This window comes from Pectinophora gossypiella, chromosome 4, assembly GCF_024362695.1.
Source record: "Pectinophora gossypiella chromosome 4, ilPecGoss1.1, whole genome shotgun sequence".
In the NCBI taxonomy this organism is placed as follows: Eukaryota; Metazoa; Arthropoda; class Insecta; order Lepidoptera; family Gelechiidae; genus Pectinophora; species Pectinophora gossypiella.
This window is the reverse complement of record NC_065407.1, coordinates 13,231,285-13,255,687: the sequence shown is the minus strand read 5'-3', so window position 1 is coordinate 13,255,687 and position 24,403 is coordinate 13,231,285. Positions and strand designations below refer to the sequence as shown.

Here is a 24,403-nt window from a genome sequence, read left to right as displayed (position 1 = left end):
GCCCTCGCTATACTTAACTGTGATAAAATAAGTACATTGGTGGACAAAAATCGACTCAAGGTTTGCTGAATAACTAAGTCTACATAAATAATTATATACCATAACCAGCTATATATAGTATAATATAAATCATTTTAAAGGGAAAGATTTCAGAATCATAGGGAAAGCATAAGCTTTCATTTCATACTAGTCTCATCAATCGAGGTTCTTGGACCAGTTTCACCCATTGTCCTTTGATATTTATACAAACTAGTTACCTACTTATACAATATAGGTAGGTACAAGCACGACTGTGCGGAGTTGCCATAACTTGGTGGATATTATGCGAATCAACATGAACAAAGCCAAGTTATTAATTTGCAAATAGTTGTGTACGACGGGCTTAGCCCATATTTTCATATTAAACTGAGAGTTCGGGATACTTCGGCAAATTGGGAACATTATTGTTTGAAGTTGGCTCTAAAAGTAAAGGGTCTATACATTCAAGTATTTTAGTGTTCGTATGTATTAGGCAGTTTCCAGTGCAAAATGACAGCATCGTGGTTCTTTCGTTAACGATTACAAGTTGTATTAAAAAAAAACTAATAATAATCTGTGATTCTGCTCACACCGATAGGGGTAACATTGACATGAGTTATATGTCTGTTTGTTCTCATTAAAACTTGGCATTAAAAGTTTTAGCGTGTCTTCATTATAGATTCAACGTTATTGTTGAATCGGAATCGAAAATATTAAAATTTTTCCGTTTCTATTTAAATCCCAATTACTTACAGACGCTTGTCTTAATGATCATCCATCCAAGCCCTCATTAAAGGCTCTAGCTCCAGTTGTTAGCAAGTATAACAATAAAAAGAAAATCGACTTTTCCCTCAAGTTCTTACAATAATCGCTCGTTGAAATCAATCTAATATATTTTAAATACCTACAAAAATTTGTTCAAGTTTTAATGAGATCTCGTCTGATGTTTTCACGACCCAGAGTCTAGAAATACAAGAGTGAAAAATAAATTTCACTATCCAGCCACTAAAAAAGGGCTGCGATGAAATGGAGATCCCTATTACCCAAATACTTGGTCTTTGCTATTACCCTAAACCTATTTTTTTATTTAAATATGATAAAATAGAATACCTATTTTTCAGGGGATTAGTTACCCTCGCACCGTTGGAAGCCCGTGTGACTCTATGGACATAGATATCGGATCATACCATTATATTAAATAAAAAACATTTTGTTATTATAATGCAATTATAATGTAACTCTTTTTCAAATCCTCGCGCATGCTGTTTAGTTTCCAATGACATCTAGCGGCTTTTTGATAAACTACGATCAACGCTTTATACATTCCATTTCAAGATGTTTTTGTAATTAATGCAGTTTAAGTTGTCATAATTTTGTTATTAGAATTCTAGAAATAGAAGCGAAAATAACATCTGTAGCTTAGAATAACTCACTTAGGTGAAATTCAAAGAAAACTCACGAACAATTGAAACTCATACTACAATTTGTTTAAAACTCATAAATCACAACAACTGACACTTGTTTATTTGAACGGTATATGGAACGGAACGCAAAGTTTACAAAAAATCCTGAACTGTATGCGTCTTTTGATCCTCTTTTTATTTTAACTTAATTCCAAGAAATTAACAATATGACAAAAGTATTGTGGGGTTATCAGCGAAGTTTAACAATGTTGTGTAGATAAGTGAAGTTGTTATAAACCTGGTTGTTTTCGATGGTGCCTTAGTTTTGCGAGTGCTGTGTTAAAATTAACACATGAACGGCAATTTTGATCTTCATTTGTTTTCATTATGACGAAGCGCCGCAGAATTCTCCACGCTGACAAAATAATACAAAATGTTATTCATGTGTTTTGTTTGTTGATGTTTCTACAGTTGAAAGGTTAGTATCAAGTTTCATAGATATTCTACTAGATAAACATACCGAGATAACACTATTATATCTTGCTACTTACCTATATAAGGATCGATTAGTTTCAAAACAAATCAACTAAGTGCAACTTTCTTTTGCTGCCAACGAAACAACTTCATAACTAGTAGAATTATAGTACATAACCACAATAATAGCTTCTATCTTAAAAATTATACTCTAGAATACTGGCTCATCTAAGATTACTAAAGAATACATATCAAAATTGTCTAATGCAGAAAGAAAAAGTATGCAGTAACTTATTACTTTTAAACTACCTGTTAATTTGTTCAGTATGTTCCTTCAATTTATTGATGTACATCTCAAATAGTAAAAATAAAATTTTCAGATTATTATACAGTTGCACGCAATCCATTATTGTTATACTCCACGGCATCAGATATCCGCGTGGCGGATATGTCGAAGTTCCCTAAAGTGAACACTATTAGCAAAGGATTACAGCAGGGGTCTGCTGTAGACTTCCTGCACCGAAGAGACCTGATTTGTTGGTCCGATCAAACCGCAGAATTGATTCAGTGTATGAACTACAATGAAACTTACTCTGGAGAGAAAGTAAGTTATTAAATCAATTATTTTCATTCCTAATTTGCAATCTTCCTACTTTCCCATAACAAAACCTATTCAAAATCAAAACAATCAATTATACATGTTTGCACAGAAGATAAATTTAAACATACACAAGAAGGAATACAGTACAATAAGGAGCTTTATTGCTTGATTGCAATTAATAATATCAATGAAGCTCTTTCATTTCCTTCTAAATCTAGCTTTATGTTTATTGTTGTAATATATCATCATCAGCCCATTAACGTCCCCACTGCTGGGGCACGGGCCTTCTCTATGGATGGATAGGGAGATGGGGCCTAAGCACAGAGGAGCTCAAGATGAAAACTTTTTTTTATGGTCACCCATCCTATGACTGGCCTATGCGAAAGTTGCTTAACTTCAACAATCGCAGACCGAGCGCGTTTACTGCTGCCCCACCGAGCTCCTCTTGAAAGTTGTAATATATAATCAGCAGTAAATAAATCATTGTTAGTTAAATAGTTGTAAAACTAAACAATTTGATTTCGATTTTATTGTACAGATATGTGATTGTATTGGACATTGGCTTAATGAATTGTTGTATGTATACAATACACAGTTCTTTACTACACAAAAGGAACATATAACAGAGGAATACAAAATACGCAAACATACTAATGGCCACCTTATATGATATTTGTAAATATATAAATATAGGAATTAAATTTCCTTTTTGAAATGTTTACCTTGGCTGCATATATTTATTTGTATCCTCAAACATTTTCAGGTACGAATAGTCTCAGAAGGACTGATAACCCCCACAGGGATAGCAATCGACTGGTACACAAACAAAATATACTGGACGGATGGAGAGACTAACCGGATAGAAGTGATCAGCATAGACCAGAAGTACCGGAAAGTTCTGTTCTGGTCTGAAGTAGACCTGGCTAGGGCTATAGCTGTTGTTCCTAAAGAGGGGTGAGAACTTGTTCATTACTTATAAGAACTAGTTAATTAATGTTGGTATGCAAAATAATATGCAGTTTTTATTCATTAAAATATGTTTTTTTTTAAATCACAATCAATCACAATCTCACGTGATGATTGGCCTAAGGTGGTATATGCTTACCTAGTAAATGTCTGTTCAATGTGTTTTTAATTATTTTTACTACATTTTGATTATATTTCTATGCGCCAATAAGGAAAAGGATAGGAAGCGTTTTTCATCAATAAGTAATGTTTATGTCTACAAAGAGTAAAGCCTCGTATCGACTAGGCAACAATTAACGCGCAACAAGTGATGCTCAACATGTATGGCAACGTTGCACAACAGCGCGCGACGTTGCCAGCTGAAACGCGACATGTCGCGCGGCTTGTTGTTTGTAGAGAGCGTCGTTAGTTGACCATCAATTGTTGTCGAGTCGAGGCGTGACGCGCAACAACACCTTTGGGAACATGTTGTCGACGACTGACGTGTGTGTTAGATGCGTAGGCAGACAAGGTCTTTAAACAGTTGTTAAAAGTCCCGGGCTAACTTTCAACATGTTGGGCGAAATGTTATGCAACATATCGCACGCCAAATGTTGCCAAGTGTAAAGGCGACCTCAAGCCAACGAATCTAAATTCTATAGGATATTTGTAAGGTACGAAATAAATGGAATGGAATGAATGGGACTTACACGCAGCTGGCAAGAAGTGGATATACTATACACCCCTGCCTAGCCCTCCCGAACTTCTGGGATACAGACGTGATGCTGTGTTATGTTACGAAATAAGTTTATTTTTTAAATAAACAATCTCTCTGGAAATGGTTATCTTTTTATAAACAACAAATATTTTGTAAAACCTTTAATTAACCACTTTCAAAACACTAGTAGTATAGTGATACTACTTTTACATTACGTATTTCTTAAACCAAATTAATAATGTGCATTTTCAGACTCATGTTTTGGACAGACTGGGGTGAAGTACCTAAAATAGAAAGAGCTGGCATGAACGGAGACCCAAGTACTCGCAAAGTCATTGTGAAGGATGAAATATTCTGGCCTAATGGAATCACTGTTGACTATGACAACAATCTCATTTACTGGGTGGATGCCAAGCTGCAGTTTGTTGATGTTATTGATTACAACGGCCTTAAGAAAAAGAGGATAGTCAAAGAAGGGTTGGAATACCCATATGCCTTAGCATTTTTTCAAAATAAATTGTTCTGGACTGACTGGAAAACTTGGTAAGTTGCAATAATGAAGCTTATAACATCTGAGACCTGCAATCCTGCATTATAAAAAAAAAGTTCATAAATCAGAATATTCATAATATTTTCTTTGTTCCCTATCATATGTTTATGTCATTGGCTTTTTTATGGAATAATCATACCCTCCTTAAAATCCAGCTTACTTTATAGTCTTAAGGCCTAAATACCATTCAATATATCTGGTATTCTGGCAGTCGAGGCGTAGGTTGTTATGGATAATAATGTGACACTGCTATGTACTAAATAAATTAGGACCAGTGTCACAAATTGATTTTTCAGCCTCGATGGGATGCCTATGCTGTTCTGGGAGCAAATAAAAACATAGAACACGTTCAGCTGCTTGTCTTCCCGGGCATGTCGTAAAAACCGACAGAGGGATTGTGTCCTCTAACATGATGTACTAATGTTATGGGCGATAGGCTGATCCCTTATCACCATAAAGTTCATCATATCCAGCTTACGACATCGTATCAACAGTGGCTGCAAGTTGTCTTTGATTACTTGTGGCTCTGCCCACCCCATTAGGGATTACGGACGTGAGTTTATGTATGTATGTATGTATGATGGGATGCCAATTCAAGACCGGGTTCATGGGCGGAACCATGGCGGTCATGACACATTAAACGACCGAGGCACTATCCCCCTAATTATGACACATATCACCATAATTTCTATTCTTCATTCCAGGGCCATCCACACATGGGACATAGCCGCAGGCGGTCCAATCAAGGAGCTAATAAAATCCGACCCCGTGCCTGTGGATATCAAAATGTATGACGGCAGTAGACAGCCCACTCCTGAGGGAGATTACCCTTGCAAAGACAATAACGGGGGGTGTTCTCATCTGTGTCTTCTCGCTCCTAGTGATCCTGGTAAGTGTGTGGAAACTGTGGTTTGGAAGTATTCCTGTTTAAAGGAATTCAAATTCAAAAATATCTTTATTCAGTAGGTAACATAGTTACACTTTGAATCGTCATTTTTTACATAACGAACGTCTCATCCGCCTAAAACTACTGCAGCTTCTCACAACCTGTATAGCCGAGGAAAAGAAGCTTAAACATAAAACATTCGTATACAATTGAGTAATTTAGCTGCCTAATATCAATTCTCAGAAAGTTAAGTACTGTTATAGGCTTAAATACTGTTTTCAACCAATTAACAAAACCCACGCCTGCAAAATTCTAGTTACGCAAAAGACAATTTTCTTTACATAGGTAAAAGAGGATTATCAAGTATATGATGATGATGATGATATGCAAGGCAATTAGCGGCTATATCGCTTAAAGCGATTTCTTTCAGGAAAACTTGTTTTGACAGATTTTTATTGGCATTAAAACCATTAAAAGGATTCTGAAATCTTAAATATGGACTCCAGTAACTAGGATCTGCTGTGTTGTTCATGTGGTCTATTGTCTTTACATCATCAATAAAGCAAATAAAAAATCGAAATTATTCTAAACTAAATGACTGTACTGCGTGAGGTTGCTTTAGGTTACCAATCTGTAAGGCCTTGTCATAGAACAAGGCAAGCGTATACAACGCAGTCTCTGAGCTAGGTGTACCTAACAACAGATGATTATAATGTATAAGTAATGAGTTAATGACGGTTAAATTAGGTATTGTAATTGGCAGCTTTCAGACGTCACACACACAGTTGCGCGTGTACGATAATGCCTATGTGTAGTGTCTGTGTAAAAGAGGTTGTTTGTATGAAGTGTCCGGGGTGTGGCCTTGTATAATAGGCTAGCCAAGTTTAGTGAACAAGTATGTAAAGATACTAAAAAATATCAGCAATTTTAATATTTTTCATGTTTCCCCAGGGTATATCTGCGCATGCCCAACGGGCGTAAAACTGAGAGAGAACAGTAACACGACTTGTTATAACAGTCCACAGTCTTTGCTTCTAGTCGCACAACGGTCTATAATCTCTAAGATATCGCTGGATTCCCCAGACTTCACTCCCTACACTCTGCCTTTGAAAGACTTAAAGAGAGCCCTCACAATTGACTTTGATCCAAAGACTGAATATATTTATTGGGCTGATAGTATGGTAAGTGTAATAAATACTGATAGATTTAAGCAAAACCTAAAATGTTAACATGCAGTTTTGTCCTTTAATGCCAACAAGAAACAACCTAATTGTCAAATATCATAAAATATACGTTTTTCATTGTAGTTCCAATATAGACGTAAATCAATAGTTAATAAATGTGAAAACGAAATAGATATTCGTTGAAAAATTAATGAATAGTTACAGCCATACGAAGTTAACAAGTTAGAAAGAAATGGCAAACTGATGACATGTCGTAAAAATCGTCAAGGGAATGAGCTCCAACATGATCGATCATTATATGGGCAATGAGCTGATCACCCGTTACTATACCGTTCATCACATATGATCTTTACAAAAATGTTAGAGCAATGCTCATTATTATTTGCAGGCCAAAACCATATCCCGAGCACGTCTGGATGGCAGTGAACAGTCAGTAGTAATACACAGCAGCGGAGTTCCAGACAGCATAGCCATAGACGCTTTAGCCAGGAACCTTTACTGGACTGATCCTGTCACTGACACCATCAGCGTAGCACGCCTTGACGGGAGTGCTAGAAAGGTATGTCACTTAACACTTTCAGGGACAACGCATCGCTTTCATTGAACTGTCATTAATTGAAAGTATGATTCTTGGGGGACCAGCAGGACCGATCGTCGTGGAGATCCTTGGGGGAGGCCTATGCCCAGCAGTGGGCGTCATACGGCTGATGATGATGATGATTCTTGGAAACATCGCCTGTAGACGATCAGTTGTTAAAGTTGTACATATACATTAGGAGGTTCTGTCAGATAGAGAAACTGCCAGAAATCACTTTATGAGACTCATTGTCACTAGTCTGGTTGAGATAATTAAATAAAAAAAATGATAATGATTATCCGTAAATCATTCCTAAAATGAGATGATTCTGTACTTTAGAAGGCACGTTCCAGCAGATGCCGTTTGCAATACAAATGTCTGGAAATCTGAGCTTTGCCAGGTTAAAATACAAACGTTTGCCAGGTTAAGTAGTTATTTCATGAGCCATGTCAAATACCTTTTGCGGCTAATAACATAACTTTTGGCATCAAAGTACGCCGGTCATCGACAACTTTTTCGGGAAGTATCTTCCATCGATTGCTGTATACACTACTTGCATTATGACGTCGAACTCATTACAATTCCAGGTGCTAATCCATGACGACCTATATGACCCTCGTGCCATAACCGTGCACCCGACAGCAGGATGGATGTTCTGGTCTGATTGGAACGAGAAGAAGCCGAAGATTGAGCGAGCCAACTTAGACGGCAGTGACAGAATGCTTTTAGTCTCTGAAAAACTCACCTGGCCTAATGGGATGGCTTTGGACGTTGTTAATAATAAGTTGTACTGGGGTGATGCACGAACGCATAAGATTGAGGTAAGGCTATTTTTAAGTACTAAGTATTTTATACTGAATCTGTGAGAGTTATAAAGTAGATCACTACTACATAATATAACCATAGAATAATAATCATCATCGTGCCGTCCAAGCCGTATCAGGCGACGGCGACTCCTAAATATCTATCCCGGGTCGTTGTAACCCTTCCCGACCCGTGACGGACTCTGATATGGGTAGCGAAACCGAACTTCGACTTAAAGAATATACTACGTATACTGGTAGAACCCTGTCCCGCACCAATTCGTATCGGGCGCCGACCTCACCCCCTCTTGGTCTTACTTTAAATGGTCGTAAACCGCTAAGGACTAAGGGGAAGAACGCATGGACTTGTCCAACTCGCACTTACGCGTTACGCGCGATTTTTGTATGCAGTGAATAGCTTTTTGCATACATACGCAGTACCAGGGGCATTCCGAACCAGAAATATTTTATAATAATCGACTTTAAACCCCATGGATTTTGAAGGTAAAACAATTGGTAGTCTTTTTATAAATAAGAGAAACTACTTACACGTATAAAGTATCTGTTGGAAGAGGGGGGGATGTTATATAGTTACGGTTATTGTCCGTTTCCGCGACGCGGTTTCTGTACAATCTCCGGCTTCCCACGCCGCATCGCTTTAATCTTTATAAATCGTTCCTTCAGGTGTGCAATTTGGACGGGTCAGACAGAAGAGAGCTGCACAATAACGATATCCTTCATATTTTCGGTCTAACTTTGCTTGGCAACCACATATATTGGACTGATATGCAACGAAGAACATTGGATAGAATTAATAAGGATACTGGTAAGTGCAACTCATGGAGCAATACTAGCCTCAATTAAGGCTTCAACAAAAAAATATATGTACTGCCTTTTTGGGCAGTGGGCTGGTAAGATAACCTGTCACTGTACCGTTCATCATGTCTATCTAAAGGCCTCCGTGTTCCAGTGGTTGAGCGTTGGGCTCACGATCCGGCGATCCCGGGTTTGAATTCCGGTAGGGACATATCACAAAACCCCCAGTATGGTTAGGACATTACAGGCTGATCACCCGATAGTCCGAAATAAGATGAAGTTAATCTTCAATTTAATGTGCTGAAGAAATTCTCCTGAGCAGATAAGCAATCGCTTCTGTTGGAAATAGGACCTGTCAAATCTTTAGGTTAAATAAGCGGACCCCGTGAAAAACGGGATAACTGTAGATATTCATCATTCATCATGTATATATACTTGAATTCAAACATTACATATCCCTAAATAATTTCAGGCCTAGACAGAGAACCAGTAGTTGAACAAATGGCGAACATGATGGGTGTTAAAGCGTTCCGGCTAGGCGAGCCTCTCGGGCACAACCCGTGTGTGGACAACAATGGCGGCTGCAGCCACCTCTGCTTCAACCGCCCGAAGGACTATGTCTGCAGTTGCCCTTTAGGTAAGAATCATGGGAGCCTATAGTCACCGGACACTTCATACAAAACAGCTCGTTTTACACAGACACTGCACATTGACCTTATCGTACGCGTGTACGCATCTGTTTGTATGACGTCTATCGCCCATACGATTGAAGACTAAAGTAAAACCGAGGGGGGGTGAGGTAAACCTAGATGAGCCGCTGGTTGGGAGCGAAAAGTTGCCGTTCTATACGTAATAATAATTCCTTATTCTATGCTATAATGTCGATTTGATCGAAGTTGATTGTATCGTCTTTTCTGGCACTGAGGTGATATAGATTGCGGCACGCTGAGGGGTGAGGATATGGTATCCCGACGTGCCGGCAGAGTAGGGGAATGATTGGTGATGACGATGATAAAGTAGAAGCAACAGCAATAGGAATATATACAGTTTATTAAAACACTTCACAAACTTAGTAACATGGTCACAAACATAATAGTTCACAATATACACATTTCACAAAGGAATCAAGACTTAAGAATTAGAGGGCACGGCCCTAAACAGTATAATATACTTGTTGTTTTAATGAAGGTCGGGGATGCAGTGAGTCAAAATGAGTAAAATGAAAGGAAATGCGAATGGAATGGAATGAGAATTTCGTAATTTAAAATGATGATGGTCCGAACAAAAGGCCAGTATGTGCAGAGTTTGTACTCTGCTACAAGATCACGGCTATTCGCTATATATAGACTCTAAGAGTGCGTCTTTTTTCGACAGATTACCTATAAAATTATAGGTACACTACAGTCTATACAAAATATTGCCTTTGCTATTGTCATACACACTGTGTAACATTATTTATATATAAATAATCAAAATCTCTTTTTTAGGTCTTGAACTAGGCAGTGATAGAAAGGCGTGCATAGAACCTGAAGCGTTCCTAGTATACAGTCGTAAGAATGTTATTGGCAGAATAAGTGTGGAGAACGAAAACAACGACGCCATACTGCCGATCAAGGAGTTGAAAGAAGTCAGGTGAGCAATGACAATACATAACAGTATAAATATATTTATGTATGTCCCAGTACTGGGCATACGCTACCCCACATCTATAGTATACGAAGCCTATTCCATTCTGAACTCCATTTTTTTTTTACAAATAACCTTTTGCGGCACAGATTAGACACAGTAGTTGTTAAATGGGGTTTGGATTTTAAAAGGACTTTTGGACCGTCAGAGCATACATATGCACATTTTACACTCGAATGTGCGAGAAAAAAATGAGTTTTGGAAAGACCATCTTTCATGTTTCTTATAATGTCTAGCCAGTAACCCTAAACTTTCTACTCTGACACTAAACATGAATGTCTTTTCCAAATGAGACATTCTCGAAACTGCCATCTGATTCAACAAAACACTTAAAAAAATAAAATCAAAATCGCTAAAAATCGCAATCGTTAATCGCTAAAAATCGCAATCGTTAATCGCTAAAAATCGCAATCGTTAATCGCTTTAAGCGATAAGGCCGCCATTTGCCATGTACTTAATTAAGAGACTTTTTTTAATTATTTATTTTTAGTTTGGTGCAATAAAGTGTATTTGTATTGTATTGTAACACTATAATTATAATCACCACTAATTTAAGAGCCACGCTCCTGTCGGTGTAACATTCTCCATGCTACTTTTTTAAGAAAAAGTAGGGCTGTGGTTTCCCTCTTGCCTGGCCCGCGTGCTTATAATAATATATACATTTATTATTTAAAATTACAGTGCCTTAGCAGTTCATGTATCAGGATCAAAGATATACTGGTCTGACAGCAAAACGAAGACCATTAACCGATGCTCCGTGAACGGCAGCAATATGGAAAAAATACTTGAATGGATGGGGTTGGTAGAAGGTAGGATGTCATTGTGTTAAAAATATGTTTTACACTCAGGCAAACACTGCAACTTTCAGTTACGCATGGTATAATATTGAAAGCATAAGATGGATACTAGAAGAAGAAGAATGTCGTAGACCAAAGGATTACGTTCTTTCAGTCCTTTCCCGTGTAGATTGTGAGTACTTGTGTGGCCAATGACTGACCTCATCAACACTGATGCCAGGATTACTAAATCACTTACCATCGCCTACCATATCGGCAAAAAATGGCCCTTTTTGGCCAATAAGATAATGAAACGGAGTTACGCTCCTATTGCATCTAGCGCGAAGCAACTTCCGCCAATGGTGCGACGTTTATTTACGTTAGATAGGATAGCTGCGTCTATCTCGCACAATAACGCAACCCGTGCTGACTCCACAAAAGAGAAGCAACTATGACTCATCCTTAATATTCGTCTTTCAGGTTTAGCCATAGACTGGTCAGGCCAAAACATCTACTGGTCAGACACAACGACCCAACGCATCGAGGTGGCTCGTTTGGACGGCTCTAGTAGACGAGCACTTATTTGGCAGGGCCTTAAGAAACCTAAAAGCATTGTCTTAGATCCGAAAAAGGGGTGAGTATCAATAATCAGAGTTTTGAATGCTCAAATAAATCATATGAGTAATTTGCGGATTTGAAAATGGTCAGAGAGAATATTCCTCTTCTTTATCACTTTAAGTAAACATCGTTTCCTGTGATTTTAAACGTTTTCAGTGGTATTTTCATATAATGTTAATTGCAGCTACATGTACTGGTCAGAACTGGGCTCAAAGAGCATAAAACGCGCGGCAATGGACGGATCATCACCCACCGTGTTCATGGATCAAGTAGGCAGGGTCCACGCGTTGGCCATAGACTTCGACCGGCGCGCCATCTATTGGGCAGCGTTGGACCCGCCGGCGATAGAATACGCGTTTCTCAACGGCACGGGAAGGAAGATTTTAGCTGATGATATCCCTATGCCGTATGCGCTTACTTTGTATAATGATCGGGTGTTTTGGGGTGATTGGAACACCGGTAAGTGTCTTCTTTTTTTTTCCTTTTTTGGCATGGTTTCGCCTTGTTTTGGCCATAGATGTGGACTAGCACGTCATGTATTAGATTCTCTGCGCCTTTTTATATACTCTACTGTCATAGAATAAAGAATAATACTACGTATAGAAGGGACACTCGCCCCGCACCGATACGAAATTGGAGGTAGCTTTATTTACCTCAACGAGTTTCTTCTATTATTCTTCTTCCACTTTTCTCTGGTAAATGTATCAATTTCGCCAATCATCTTCTAAGGCATCCACATTTTAAATACTTTAAAAAAAGATAAATTAAGTAGGTATCACATTTTCTTACCAACAGGCATAATCGAAGCAGCCAAAAAAATAGACGGGACAAATCGTAAGACCATCCACTCACAGTTTGACTACATATCGGACTTGAAAGTGTACCATCGCGCTCGATCGTCTGGAACCAATCAGTGTGGAGTAGACAACGGCGGATGTTCTCATTTGTGTCTACCACTGCCTTCTGACACCCGAACTGACTACCGTTGTGCTTGCCCGACGCACTACCGACTTAATAAGGATAACTTGACGTGTTCAGGTGAGCGAGAAACTGAATATTTTATATACAGGGTATTAGTGACATCGTAACGAAAACTTTGAGGGATGAATCAAACCATGATTCTGATATGATATCAAGTGGAATTTTCCGTCGCAAAAGTATAGAATTGAAAATAATTTAAGAAAACTAAAAAAAAACATTAATTTTGCGACGGAAAATTCCACTCGATATTAACTCAGAATCATGGTCTGAATCATCCCCGTCGGTATTTGTTACGATGTCACTAACACCCTGTATGTTGTCTGATGTCCTGATACTATTTGACTAATAAAACTCCAAGACAATGTCTAATGTGAGTTACAACACTTACAATAAGTCATAAATAAGCAGTTTATCCTTTATTTAGTTCAATAGTATATCCGTCTCCGCCATATCGCTCAACAAAATATAGAATAAAGAACAATACTACGTATAGATCGGTAACTCTCCGCCCTGCACCAATGGCAATGGGCGCGGACCTCACCTGCTCTAATCATAATCAATCATTTATTTGCAAGAACACAAAGTTAAAGATCTTATTCTAAGTAAAACAGTACATGTATTCAACCTGCAAGCAGGTGTGCAAATATTTAATAATTAAATATTTATTAATTATTTTTTTATTATTTAATATTTTTTATTATTCTTTTTATTTATTTTTTATAATGATTTTTTTATTAAGACTTATTCCTATAGTTAAAGAATTCATTACCACTATAAAAACACATATTGTAATAACCATTTACCTCTGAGTCTTACTTTAGTCTTAGATGGCCAATTCGCGATAAGGATTAAGGGGGGCCGGTCTGTCTATTCCACGCGTACTTACGCCTTAAGCGACACACGGTAAAATATAGATTTTTGTACGGAGTGACCGAGGCGTGACTACGGGTTACGGGTTTATTTATTTATCGAAATTTCGTGAAACTTCTGTATTTTTCTACAGAACCAGAAGAATTCCTACTATTCGCCCAGAAGAACGCAATCGGACGTATAGTGGTCGCGAATGGAGAGTGTAACGATGCTGCCATTCCACTGACTGGCCTCAAAAGCGTGAGGGCTATTGAGTATGACCCTGTTAATAAGTAAGTGAGCTTATTGAATATCTTTAAACATTAGATCTATGTATAACTCTTTGAAATTAGAAGCTTCTAAACGTTGGTGCTGATGAATGCAATCAAACAACTCCAATTAATCCACGATAGTGGTGCCGAATCGGGTAAACACAGACAGGAGTTAAACTAGTTATATCTCTTTCTTGCACATATTGTAAGTGAAGGACGGCACTATTTTAAAAGCTGTCAAACTAAAATTAGATTACGTTTGTGTACACACGAAATGACACAATTATGGTACCACAGACTAAACATCTATGACTTTGATTTATGCAATAAATGAATACTCTGTCTAGAACTTGAAGAAAAAGCTATTAAATCGCTATCATCACTAAATTAAGAGCCATGCTCTTATCGGTGTAGCATTCTCCATTCTTGAGTATATGTAATAGATCACTAAATACTGAGTAATAAATACTAAACCGCAGTCAAAAATATGGTGTCAGTAAAGTTAAGAATATAATGAAGAATCCTGTTTTTCAACCTTTTTATAAAGAAATATTTTCTTTATATTTTTGACTGCTTTTGGTATTTATTACTCAGTATTTAGTGACCTATTTAGATAAATCGATCTCCAAAGAGTAATTCTTTCCTTGCCTTTCTGCCTTTACTCGCCAAAGAGTAATTCTTCATGTATTCACCAACAGATACCTATACTGGATGGACGACGAGTCCCACGCGATCCGTCGCGTCCCGATCTCATACTCGACTACTTCAGCGTTAACCGACTCATCTCCAGTTATAACCGGTTTATCACGTCCGTTCCATTTAGTCCTAGACGTGTTAGGACGTGCTTTGTACTGGACCTGTGCCGACACGGATTCTATAAATGCCACGTCGATAGAAGGGAACTCCTCAGGCGTTATACTCCGTGGTGCTGGTATGATGCCTCGACATTTGGCCTTCCATCAGACCAAAAGGTGAGTTGTATTGATATTTTTCTTGAGTTTAATCGAGCTAAAAGCCAATAGTGTTCAAATACTTTAAAATATTTTATATCTTTATAATTTGTATAAGTTCTTTTGAGTGGCGTAACGGAAGCATAAAAGTACAGATATAAAGTCAATAACGGAAACAAGAGCGACAATATAAATATAGAAAAGTAAGAGATAATACTATGGAAGGATAATGAATGGGGATTTGGGTTATCTATGGCATGAATTTAGGATTGTCTATAATTAGATTGGGGTCGGAATGTAAGGGGCATTTGTTTTTTGTAAAAAGAAGAAAATAAAAGGAATGAAGATATAGAATATTCAATATCCCACATGAATATTGTGAAATAGAACTGAAACTCTTTTTATTCTGATACTCAGAAAATACAAAAAACTTATTTATAATACAAAGTAATCTCGCTTCCTTTACGCTCTGTAATCTATTGCGGTGTCTTGTAAATACTTTGGAAAGAGAGAGCTGCGGGCTTAGCACCGTAAGCACTTTCTCGCCGCGACAGAGATCATCTGTCTCTTTCTGTGCAGTACTGTGAGAGAGTGACGGGTGACGTATGTCGAGGCGAGAAAGAGTCGCGCGCTTACGGTGCTAAGTCCGCTGATGTACGAAGTGAGTCTTGTCTATCTATCAGCTTTGTACTTACTCCATAATCCTTCTAGGCTCTTAGTATGGAACGACGTAGGGCTCGGCGCGATAATGCGCGCGAGTGTCGACGGCACGTCCCGTATCGAACTAGCGCGCGCTACTAACGCCACGGCGCTCACCATAGACCAGACTACTGGTACGGTCTACTGGGCCGCTAATCGGCAAATTCATGCTGTGGATCTCGACTCGCATAACAAGTAAGTATATCTATAAAAAAATATATAAACAGCCTATATACCTCTCACTTCTGGGCACAGTTCTCCCCTGGACGGGGTATGGAGAATACTCACCACGCTGTTCCACTGCGGTTTGACGGTGGGTTACTATAAAACCAACTCAAATTTCAGTCTATATTAATGTCCTCTCGGGTTGTGAGATCAATGATCGACTTTATCAACCCTGGTGTCAAGATTCATATAGAGCCGCCAAAGGCCTTGACATGGCTCGTGCATAGCAGCTGGAACCGACTACTTAATGTGACCTCCGAAACATGGAACATCTTCGGATATTTTTGGTACAGACCTCGGTGTTGATGAATGTATTTTCCCGCCAGACGCGTGGTGTGGCAGGGCGGCTGGGTGGGCACGCTGGCGGTGCTGGGCGGGCACGTGTACCTGTGCGGCGGCGGCGGCGAGCGCGCCCTCATGCGGCTGCCGCTGCACCGCCGCGACGCGCCTGCGCAGCCCGTGCCGCACCTCGCGCGCCTGCACCACCTGCTCACCGTGCACAAGGTGCGGTTCACGAGAACATTACACAATATTCCCGGCCGGGATCGCTCTGTATCCTTCATACTTGTATAGGGTCTTAGTGACGCTGTACCGAATACTGAGTGCGATTATTTGTGAAATTTTCCGTCAATTATCAATTCAGAATCACGACCTGAACCATCCCTCAAAGTCTTCGTTACGGTGTCACTAACAGCACCACTTTGACGAATGTGTGTACCGATTTGGATGTGTTATTGTAGTGCAAAGTTATACAGTGAGGTTGTGGGCGCAGGTGGCCCGCGAGCACGCGTGCTTCGGCGGGCGCGCGTGCGGCGGCGGCGCGGGCGCGTGCGGCGCGGGCGGCGCGTGCGGCTGCGGGCTGGCGTGCGCGCCGCCGCCCGCCTGCGCGCGCGCCGACCACCCCTGCGGCGGCGCGCCGCCAGGGGCCGCGCCGCGCTGCATACCCAGCGAGTGGAAGTCAGTATACCCACACTGCGCCCTGCACTACTGTTATATCAACACACTACTAGCCGATTTGTCTGTTGAACCAATTATTATTGGTAGTCCAGTTGGTTCGCTTGACTGTCAGTGTGAAGTCGCATGTTCGAATCCCAGCACCGGTCTAAACCAATGATTTTCAAATAAATTAGTATTGGGCTGGTTTTCCTTTCGCGGGTTAGAAGGTCAGATAGACAGTTGCTTTTATTAAAAACATCAGGTTAAGTAAGCGGATCTCGTGAAACGGTATAACTTGATTGCAGATGCGACGGGCAGATCGACTGCCCGGACGGGTCAGACGAGGGCGGGTCGTGCGGCGTATGCGCGACGGGGCTGCGCTGCGCCGACGGCAGCTGCGCGGAGACGCTCGACGCCTGCGCGCGCGGTGCACACTGCGCCGACCACCCGCTGCCTGACGCTTTCAGGTACGAGGGCTGATTGATAAGTATCCGAAATGAAAATGATAACTGCTAATATTATACACAAAAATGATTTATTTTTAAACATAGCTTCCTTCTACCTCTACAAACTTATTCCAGCGCTTCTCTAAAGCTTTTATACCATTTTGGTAGAAGATCCTGTGCAACCCCTCAAAATAGCCGTCTACAGTGGCAATGACTTCTTTATTTGAAGAAAATCTTTGGCCACCTAGCCACTTTTTTAAATTTGGGAACAGATGGAAGTCGCACGGAGCCAGGTCTAGCGAGTAAGGTGGATACGGCAGCAATTCATAGCTTAATTTTTCGATTTTAGCGTTTGCTACAGCGCAAGTGTGAACAAGTGCGTTGTCTTGGTGGAGCAGTATTTTTTTCTTCGCTAAATGAGGTCGCTTCCTTTGAATTTCTTCATTCAATCTTTGCAGCAAGTTTTTGTAGTATTGTCCATTAATTGTCCTACCCTTTTCAAGATAATGCACGTGAATCACACCTCGCACATCCCAAAAGACAATAGCCATCACCTTTCAAGCCGATAATGTTGATTTTGCCTTCTTAGGCGCATGTTCACCGCTCTTAGTCCACTGTTTAGACTGTTCTTTTGTTTCAGGCGTATAATGATGAATCCATGTTTCATCAACGGTTACATATCGCCGCAAAAATTCAACAGGATCATGTTTATACAGCTCTAGACACTTTAAGGAATCATCCACTCTCCGCTGTCTTTGGTCTGCAGTCAGCAAACGCGGCACCCATCGCGCGCAAAGCTTTTTCATATCCAAATGTTCATGTAAAATATTAAAAACTCGTTCCGATGATATCCCTACCATTATGGGTATCTCTCGTAATTTCAATCGTCGATCGTTTAGAACATTTTTTAAAATTTTTCGTATCATACTTCATTTGTGACCTCATTTGGACGTCCGGCTCTATGGGCGTCTTCACAGCTCTTTCTGCCCCGTTTAAAATCGGTTACCCAGGTGTGAACTGTACTCATCGCAGGAGAAGATTCACCTAATACGGCATCCAGCTTGGCTTTAATCGGACATGCTATTTTTCCCTTCAAAACGTAGAACTTAATAACGGCCCGAACTTCAGTTTTTTCCATTTTTCAAACGTAATTAGCAAATAAAAATCAATCGTCGCATAAAAGTAGACTTTTTGGCGCCAATGAAATAAAATTTTGCATGTAAGCTTACTAAAGATTTAAAAATAGAACGGTATATATCTTATTCCATTTTAGTTTTAAAAAGTATTTCATTTCGGATACTTATCAATCAGCCCTCGTAATGTACATCAACTCACGCTTGTGATCAGCTAGTTTTCAACTAGTCAAGTCAATTAAATTTTACTTAACGTCAAAACTATGAAATTTATATATGGAATATGGACTATGGAATTTATATAAAAAAGCACACTGCGATGTCATAGAAAAATGTTATAAAGTGTCGGACTTGTTATTACGTCGTGTGTGTCTTGATTTAAATTCACAAATAAGTTAAATAGAAAAAAATAAATGTTTTCATCAGTTTTACATCTGTCTTTGTTTAATAATCACAGTTTCATAATAACCTAGGATTACCCAACTCCTAATAGCGAGAGCCATAAATAACCAAAAGACGCCTTACAAACTTGTTTAGCTTTTTTATAAATGCGTCTCGTTTTTGAACAGATGTGACGAGCGACTATGCTTACCCGCACGACTACTGTGTGACGGCCAACAACATTGTGAAGACGGCTCGGACGAGGTTCCTGCCGCATGTGGATATCATAAAGAACCGGTGAGTCAGTGCTGTGAAATTCAAATTCAAAAATATCTTTATTCAATAGGTAACATAGCTACACTTTGAATCGTCAATTTTTACATAACGAACGTCTCATCCGCCTAAAACTACTGCAGCTTCTCACAACCTGTATAGCCGGGGAAAAGAAGCTGCAAGAAAAACCTCGGCACAGGGCCCTAGAGTTCTTTTAAAAAAAATAAACATAAAATATTATTATACAATTGAGTAATTTAGCTGCCTAATATCAGTTCTCAGACAGGTAATCCCTTGCATTAATATCTTCTAAATAATCACTAACCTTATAACATCATTTTTGAAAAGTTTCTGAACTACTGTCTTAAAACAGTTGAAAGGCAAATTCTGAATGTCAATTGGAATCTTATTGTAAAAACGTATACATTGCTCCTTAAAAGATTTAGTGATCTTATGTAATAGACTGACTTTTAATTAAAGCAAGATTATTTTTATTCCGGGTATTAACAATGTGCCGATCGCTATTTTTTGCAAACAATCATATATGTTTTTTTTTACATATATTATGTTTTCAAAGATATATTGTGATGCCAAAGTTAAAATACTAATTTCTTTAAATTTATTTCTAAGTGACATAATAATGTGATAACATTAGATATGTATTTAACATGTTCTATTGTTGATACATGTTGTATTCTCCTCCGTAGCCGGAGGCGGGCCGTCAGTCGAACGCGTTCGTGGTGTGCGGCTGCATCGTGGGCGCCGCGGGCGGGCTGGCGGGCGCGTGGGCGGCGCTGCGGCGCTGGCGGCGCCCGCCGCGCTCGCCGGCGCACGCCGCCTCGCCCGCCGCCAGGGTGCTGTGCCGGCCCAAGCCCGGGGACGACAGGCCCTCCTCGGGCACCGCGTGAGTAGTGCACCCCTACACTATGCTCCCGAAGTGGCTGAGAGTTGAGGCGGACCCGGCTAGTTGGCCAGCTAGTTCCGCCCACGTGCAACAGATGGCGCCACCATTCAATAATGCAGTTCTGAAACGCGCTATCAAAGTTTACACAGAGTGACGCATATATATACAACTTCCAACATGCCTCAAATGGATATTCGATCCGTAGTCACGCTACTAACTTGTGGCTAGCGGGGTACTGTACTCTGTTCAGTACCCATCCTTTGGCGGCAGCACACCCTCGCCGCCAAACTGGTGTCCCCGTCATGATAAAGTTTGGTGGCTATGTTGCCATTTTTTTTTTCATACCTAAACTTTGGAGTTGGTCCGGTCCATATGACATGCTTGGCCAATTCATCTTACACCATTTTATTCCTTGCTTTAGTTACCGCATGACAGACTACACATCTCGTTTTTATACACTATACGTAATTAAAATGAAGAATGGAGAATGCTACACCGACAAGAGCGTGGCTCTTAAATTAGTGGTGACGTAATTAAAATGCGATATTTTCCATTCCAGAGCGACAGACAGCCTGTGCTCGAGCTACCCGCGGCCCACAGCGAACCCTCCCCCCAGCCCGGCCACGGCCAGCGGCGGCGGCAACTCCCGGCGCCGCCCGTACCGCCACTACCGCGCCTGCAACCGGCCCCCGCCGCCCACGCCGGCCTCCACCGACGCGGCCGAGTCCGAGCCCGAACCCGGCGCGCCGCCGCCCTCGCCCGCCTGTCTCAGGCTACACTACTAGCACACCAGGGCTACTCCATACAACCAATCTCATTCCTATCGTGTCTACCTTACCGCGTAAGTACGAGCGAGGAAATAATCAAGTTTCGTATTAATTTATAACTAACTGACGGAGCCAATTGCTGTACTTTATTATGACAAACCCCCTTATGCCAGGGCAGGTACATCTAGCTCGCCACCCTATAAGAATTGGTGCGGGGCGGAGAATTACGGTTGTATACGTGCTATTATATACATGAACCTTCTAGAAAGTTCCATACCGCTTATACAACGCAGCCGCCTTCGTCCGCCGGACTGCTTTCTAGAAGATTCCAAAGTGACTGGCATTTCGTAGCCACGTGTCGCCTTATCAAGATCACATACGGTCACGAGCATTAATATGTATACACTTTGGTACCATGTCACATTAACTTCTTTGACAAATTGAACTGTAAGTCTCACTAAATGTCAAATATGTTAGTGCGACAGAGTCCTAAAGTGGCTACATTATATTGCTCATGACTGTACACATCTATCGAGATCTCGTGATCCGTTTCGGCACCTATATCAACCCATTTAATCAATATCAGGGGTTAATACGGATCGCAACTAATTTTCACGACAATACTACAAACATAGTTGCCATTTTCTCAGATAACGAAATTGATTATAAGTCTTATAAAATAAGTGCAAAGTTTTGAATGCTATAGTGCCATATCAAATTGTTTGACGAATACGTAAAATATGAGTAGTGCTATTTAACACTATTGAACAAATAAAGGTAACGGAATAATTACATAAGAACAATAGGCTACTTGACAACCTAGTTAATTGAGATACTTTTTACGAAAAGTCAAAGCGAAAGTTTTCCTTGGAATCTGTATGGAAATACTGTCCTCTGACGTTAACAATAAAAGCGGTCAAACGTCGTACTCATTGTTACTTAATTCATAAATAAAATACGAAAATAAGTCGAAATGTAAAATGAGATTGATTTTTGATCATCTTAGCCTCACTTCTATTACTAGATTAGCATTTTATAACTTATCTTTGACCCAGTTAAATACCCTATTTGTTACGTAAAAGTGGTAGTCGACAGTACTGTCGGGCATTTAAGCAATATCGCAATGGAATTTAGTTTTATGTGTATGTATGTATAATTGTTAATTTTAAGTTTACTCGTATCTACAATTTTGTTATTGTTACCACTTATTGAGGAATAACAAATCCTGTCTCTTTATTGCAACTAAACGTAACAATTAACTATCCAGAAATATTTTTATTAAGTATTTTTTTTAATTTGAAAATCAAACGCATGTGAAATTTGAACATGGTGCTAATATACTGTTGTGCCTCAATAATCTTTAAGAGCTATCTCTGTGTATATAGTGTAGATTAGAACAAAGTTTGATAGACCTAGAGGATGTTTTAGGTAGGCAATTATACTTAGTTTGTGTACTAAAAACAGTGACTAATTGTAAACAGTGACTGTATTCAGTTACTATACAGTCTCACATAACAGTGTCGACACCTAGTTGCAATTAAAAATTAAATGTTATGGCCGATAAACAATTTAGAATATGATATTTTGAACCGATAGCTGCTTATAGCTTATAAACGGAGAATCTCTTCCTAACGAATAGAATTTACTTTATACCGGTAATATTCAGATTTTTTTTTCTTTCTTTTTTCCTTGATTTAACTTTACTGGTCCAGCCATTTTATACAAAATAAAATATTTTTTATCAAGATTGTCCTCTGGTTTATATTTTAATGTGTAAATAGAATTACCTATATATTTATAGATTTTGATTATATCCCGTGCGAATTAAATAGACTCCTCGTTGAAATGTAACTTCTTTACGGAAGTAAACCCGCACCCACTAAAGTCACGCATTTGTCTTTATGTGTTGTATGTACGCTTTGTAGCGATACTTAGACTTACTCTAAAGCGCAATATACACCATAACCCATGGTATAAGAAGACTAGGTATGCTCAATCCTATGACAAGCCGCCATTGCTAGCCCATAATGACGTAAGTGTTACCATTAAATTGGTACCTCCTACATTCCAAGGGCGTATATTTTATTATTGAAAATTAAGTGAATTACTGGCTAATGTATTAAATAACTATTACTTGTCACATATATAAATATGACTAAAACTTTAAGTAAATGTTTTACTAAAAGTTCTAAATTTCCTTGCAAAGTAAATATAAAAACATTGGTTGTGGGTAATTTATTTATTACGAAATGGCAATACAGGGCGGGATGACGTCAGCTGGGTTAACCTTGAAATGTTAGCTGTCAGTTTTGAGCATACCTGGTCTTCTTATACCATGCTATAACCCATTTACCCGCCGCCTTATGTCAATTTGGCAACATGTCGTCCAAATTTCCGCGGGTGCATGTGCAGATATGAATCTATTCATATAACCCGCCGCGTATATTGCGCATAACTAGCTGGCGAGATGTTTAGTTATTTCACACGGGTTATATATATTTGTGTAGCTATAAATATTATTGCTAGGTTGCTAAAATATTATGTTTATTTGACATTAGAAAAATTAAACTTGCTGCAATAAATATAAAAAAATATTGTAGGAAAAATGTATATTGCAATAACGATAGAAGGAAAACTGCTCATCTTCGTTGATCCTTTTTTTTATTCCGGTGTCCGCTTACCGACTTGAGGTCTGGCTTTATCAGAAGCGATTGCGAGGCAAAACCAGCCCAATAAGTTCTTAGGTGACTTACTTCAGTAAATGTAGCCATACACAAAACATACATAAATGAAGAGTGCATTATTAACAAGTTGGTGTAATGTAATAGTGATATACAGTTGCCATTTCTGCATTTATTTTCTTGTAAAATAACTTAATTGTGTTCCGCACATTGTTGTAATAGTATTATATTTTATATTACCTTTATTCTGTAAATTACTAAAACCTGACTGACTTTGAGATTTTTGTAATAAACAATTGTACCTGTTAATAAATTGTTCATTCATTTTATACACACCGTCCTTTATACCATAATAAACTCACGCCCATAATCCCTAATGGGGTTGCCCGACTTGATACGAACTCCCGAGAGATGATAAATTATATTGGTGCATACGTTTGATCATTTCATTGCGAAAAGCTGTAGTCGTCATAGTGTTACCATTATTGGTATCTCCAAAATGCTAAGGACACTTTCACTTATCTTTATTGCAAGTTTAAAATTGCTCCGAAAAATAAATGACGGACTTTCCAGGTTACGTTCCCCAAAAAAAAATTGATGGCGCTCATTTTACGTAATAAAATTACTCTTCGTTTCCTTAGGCACTACTGCTTGGAACTATCAGTCGAGTCTTAGATTTTTCTTTCCCGGGAATAGTATTACTATTCTCATTGGCTAATGATTTATTTTCTCATTACTCTGGTACATAATTATTCAAAAATACAAAGTAATGGCAAAAGCACGTACAAAAATATTTGTTGCTTGATACTTGGATCGGATACGGTTTACAATGATATTGCTTCTCTTTATTT

At 39.2% G+C, this 24,403-nt stretch overlaps 1 protein-coding gene across 1 annotated transcript; it reads left to right on the top strand.

Moving 5' to 3' along the window:
* Window positions 1-1,457: 1,457 nt before the first annotated feature.
* On the top strand, window positions 1,458-23,557 carry LOC126382428 (low-density lipoprotein receptor-related protein 6). The gene is made up of 24 exons (XM_050032308.1): window positions 1,458-1,899; window positions 2,276-2,499; window positions 3,260-3,450; window positions 4,412-4,702; window positions 5,414-5,598; window positions 6,547-6,776; window positions 7,168-7,338; window positions 7,944-8,177; window positions 8,844-8,985; window positions 9,448-9,612; window positions 10,463-10,607; window positions 11,343-11,470; window positions 11,918-12,071; window positions 12,240-12,514; window positions 12,851-13,093; window positions 14,040-14,178; window positions 14,856-15,128; window positions 15,819-16,001; window positions 16,358-16,535; window positions 16,804-16,988; window positions 17,273-17,434; window positions 19,116-19,224; window positions 19,908-20,104; window positions 20,664-23,557. The coding sequence occupies exons 1-24, from the start codon at window positions 1,809-1,811 to the stop codon at window positions 20,887-20,889; spliced, it is 4,521 nt and encodes a 1,506-aa protein (XP_049888265.1). The 5' UTR covers window positions 1,458-1,808; the 3' UTR covers window positions 20,890-23,557.
* The last annotated feature ends 846 nt before the right edge of the window (window positions 23,558-24,403 follow it).

Coding starts and splice junctions, on each gene's coding strand:
- LOC126382428 (XM_050032308.1), top strand. CDS start 1,809: ATGACGAAGCGCCGCAGAATTCTCCACGCTGACAAAATAATACAAAAT. Junction 13,094..14,039: donor GGATAACTTGACGTGTTCAG/GTGAGCGAGAAA, acceptor ATTTTTCTACAG/AACCAGAAGAATTCCTACTA. Junction 15,129..15,818: donor GCCTTCCATCAGACCAAAAG/GTGAGTTGTATT, acceptor TAATCCTTCTAG/GCTCTTAGTATGGAACGACG.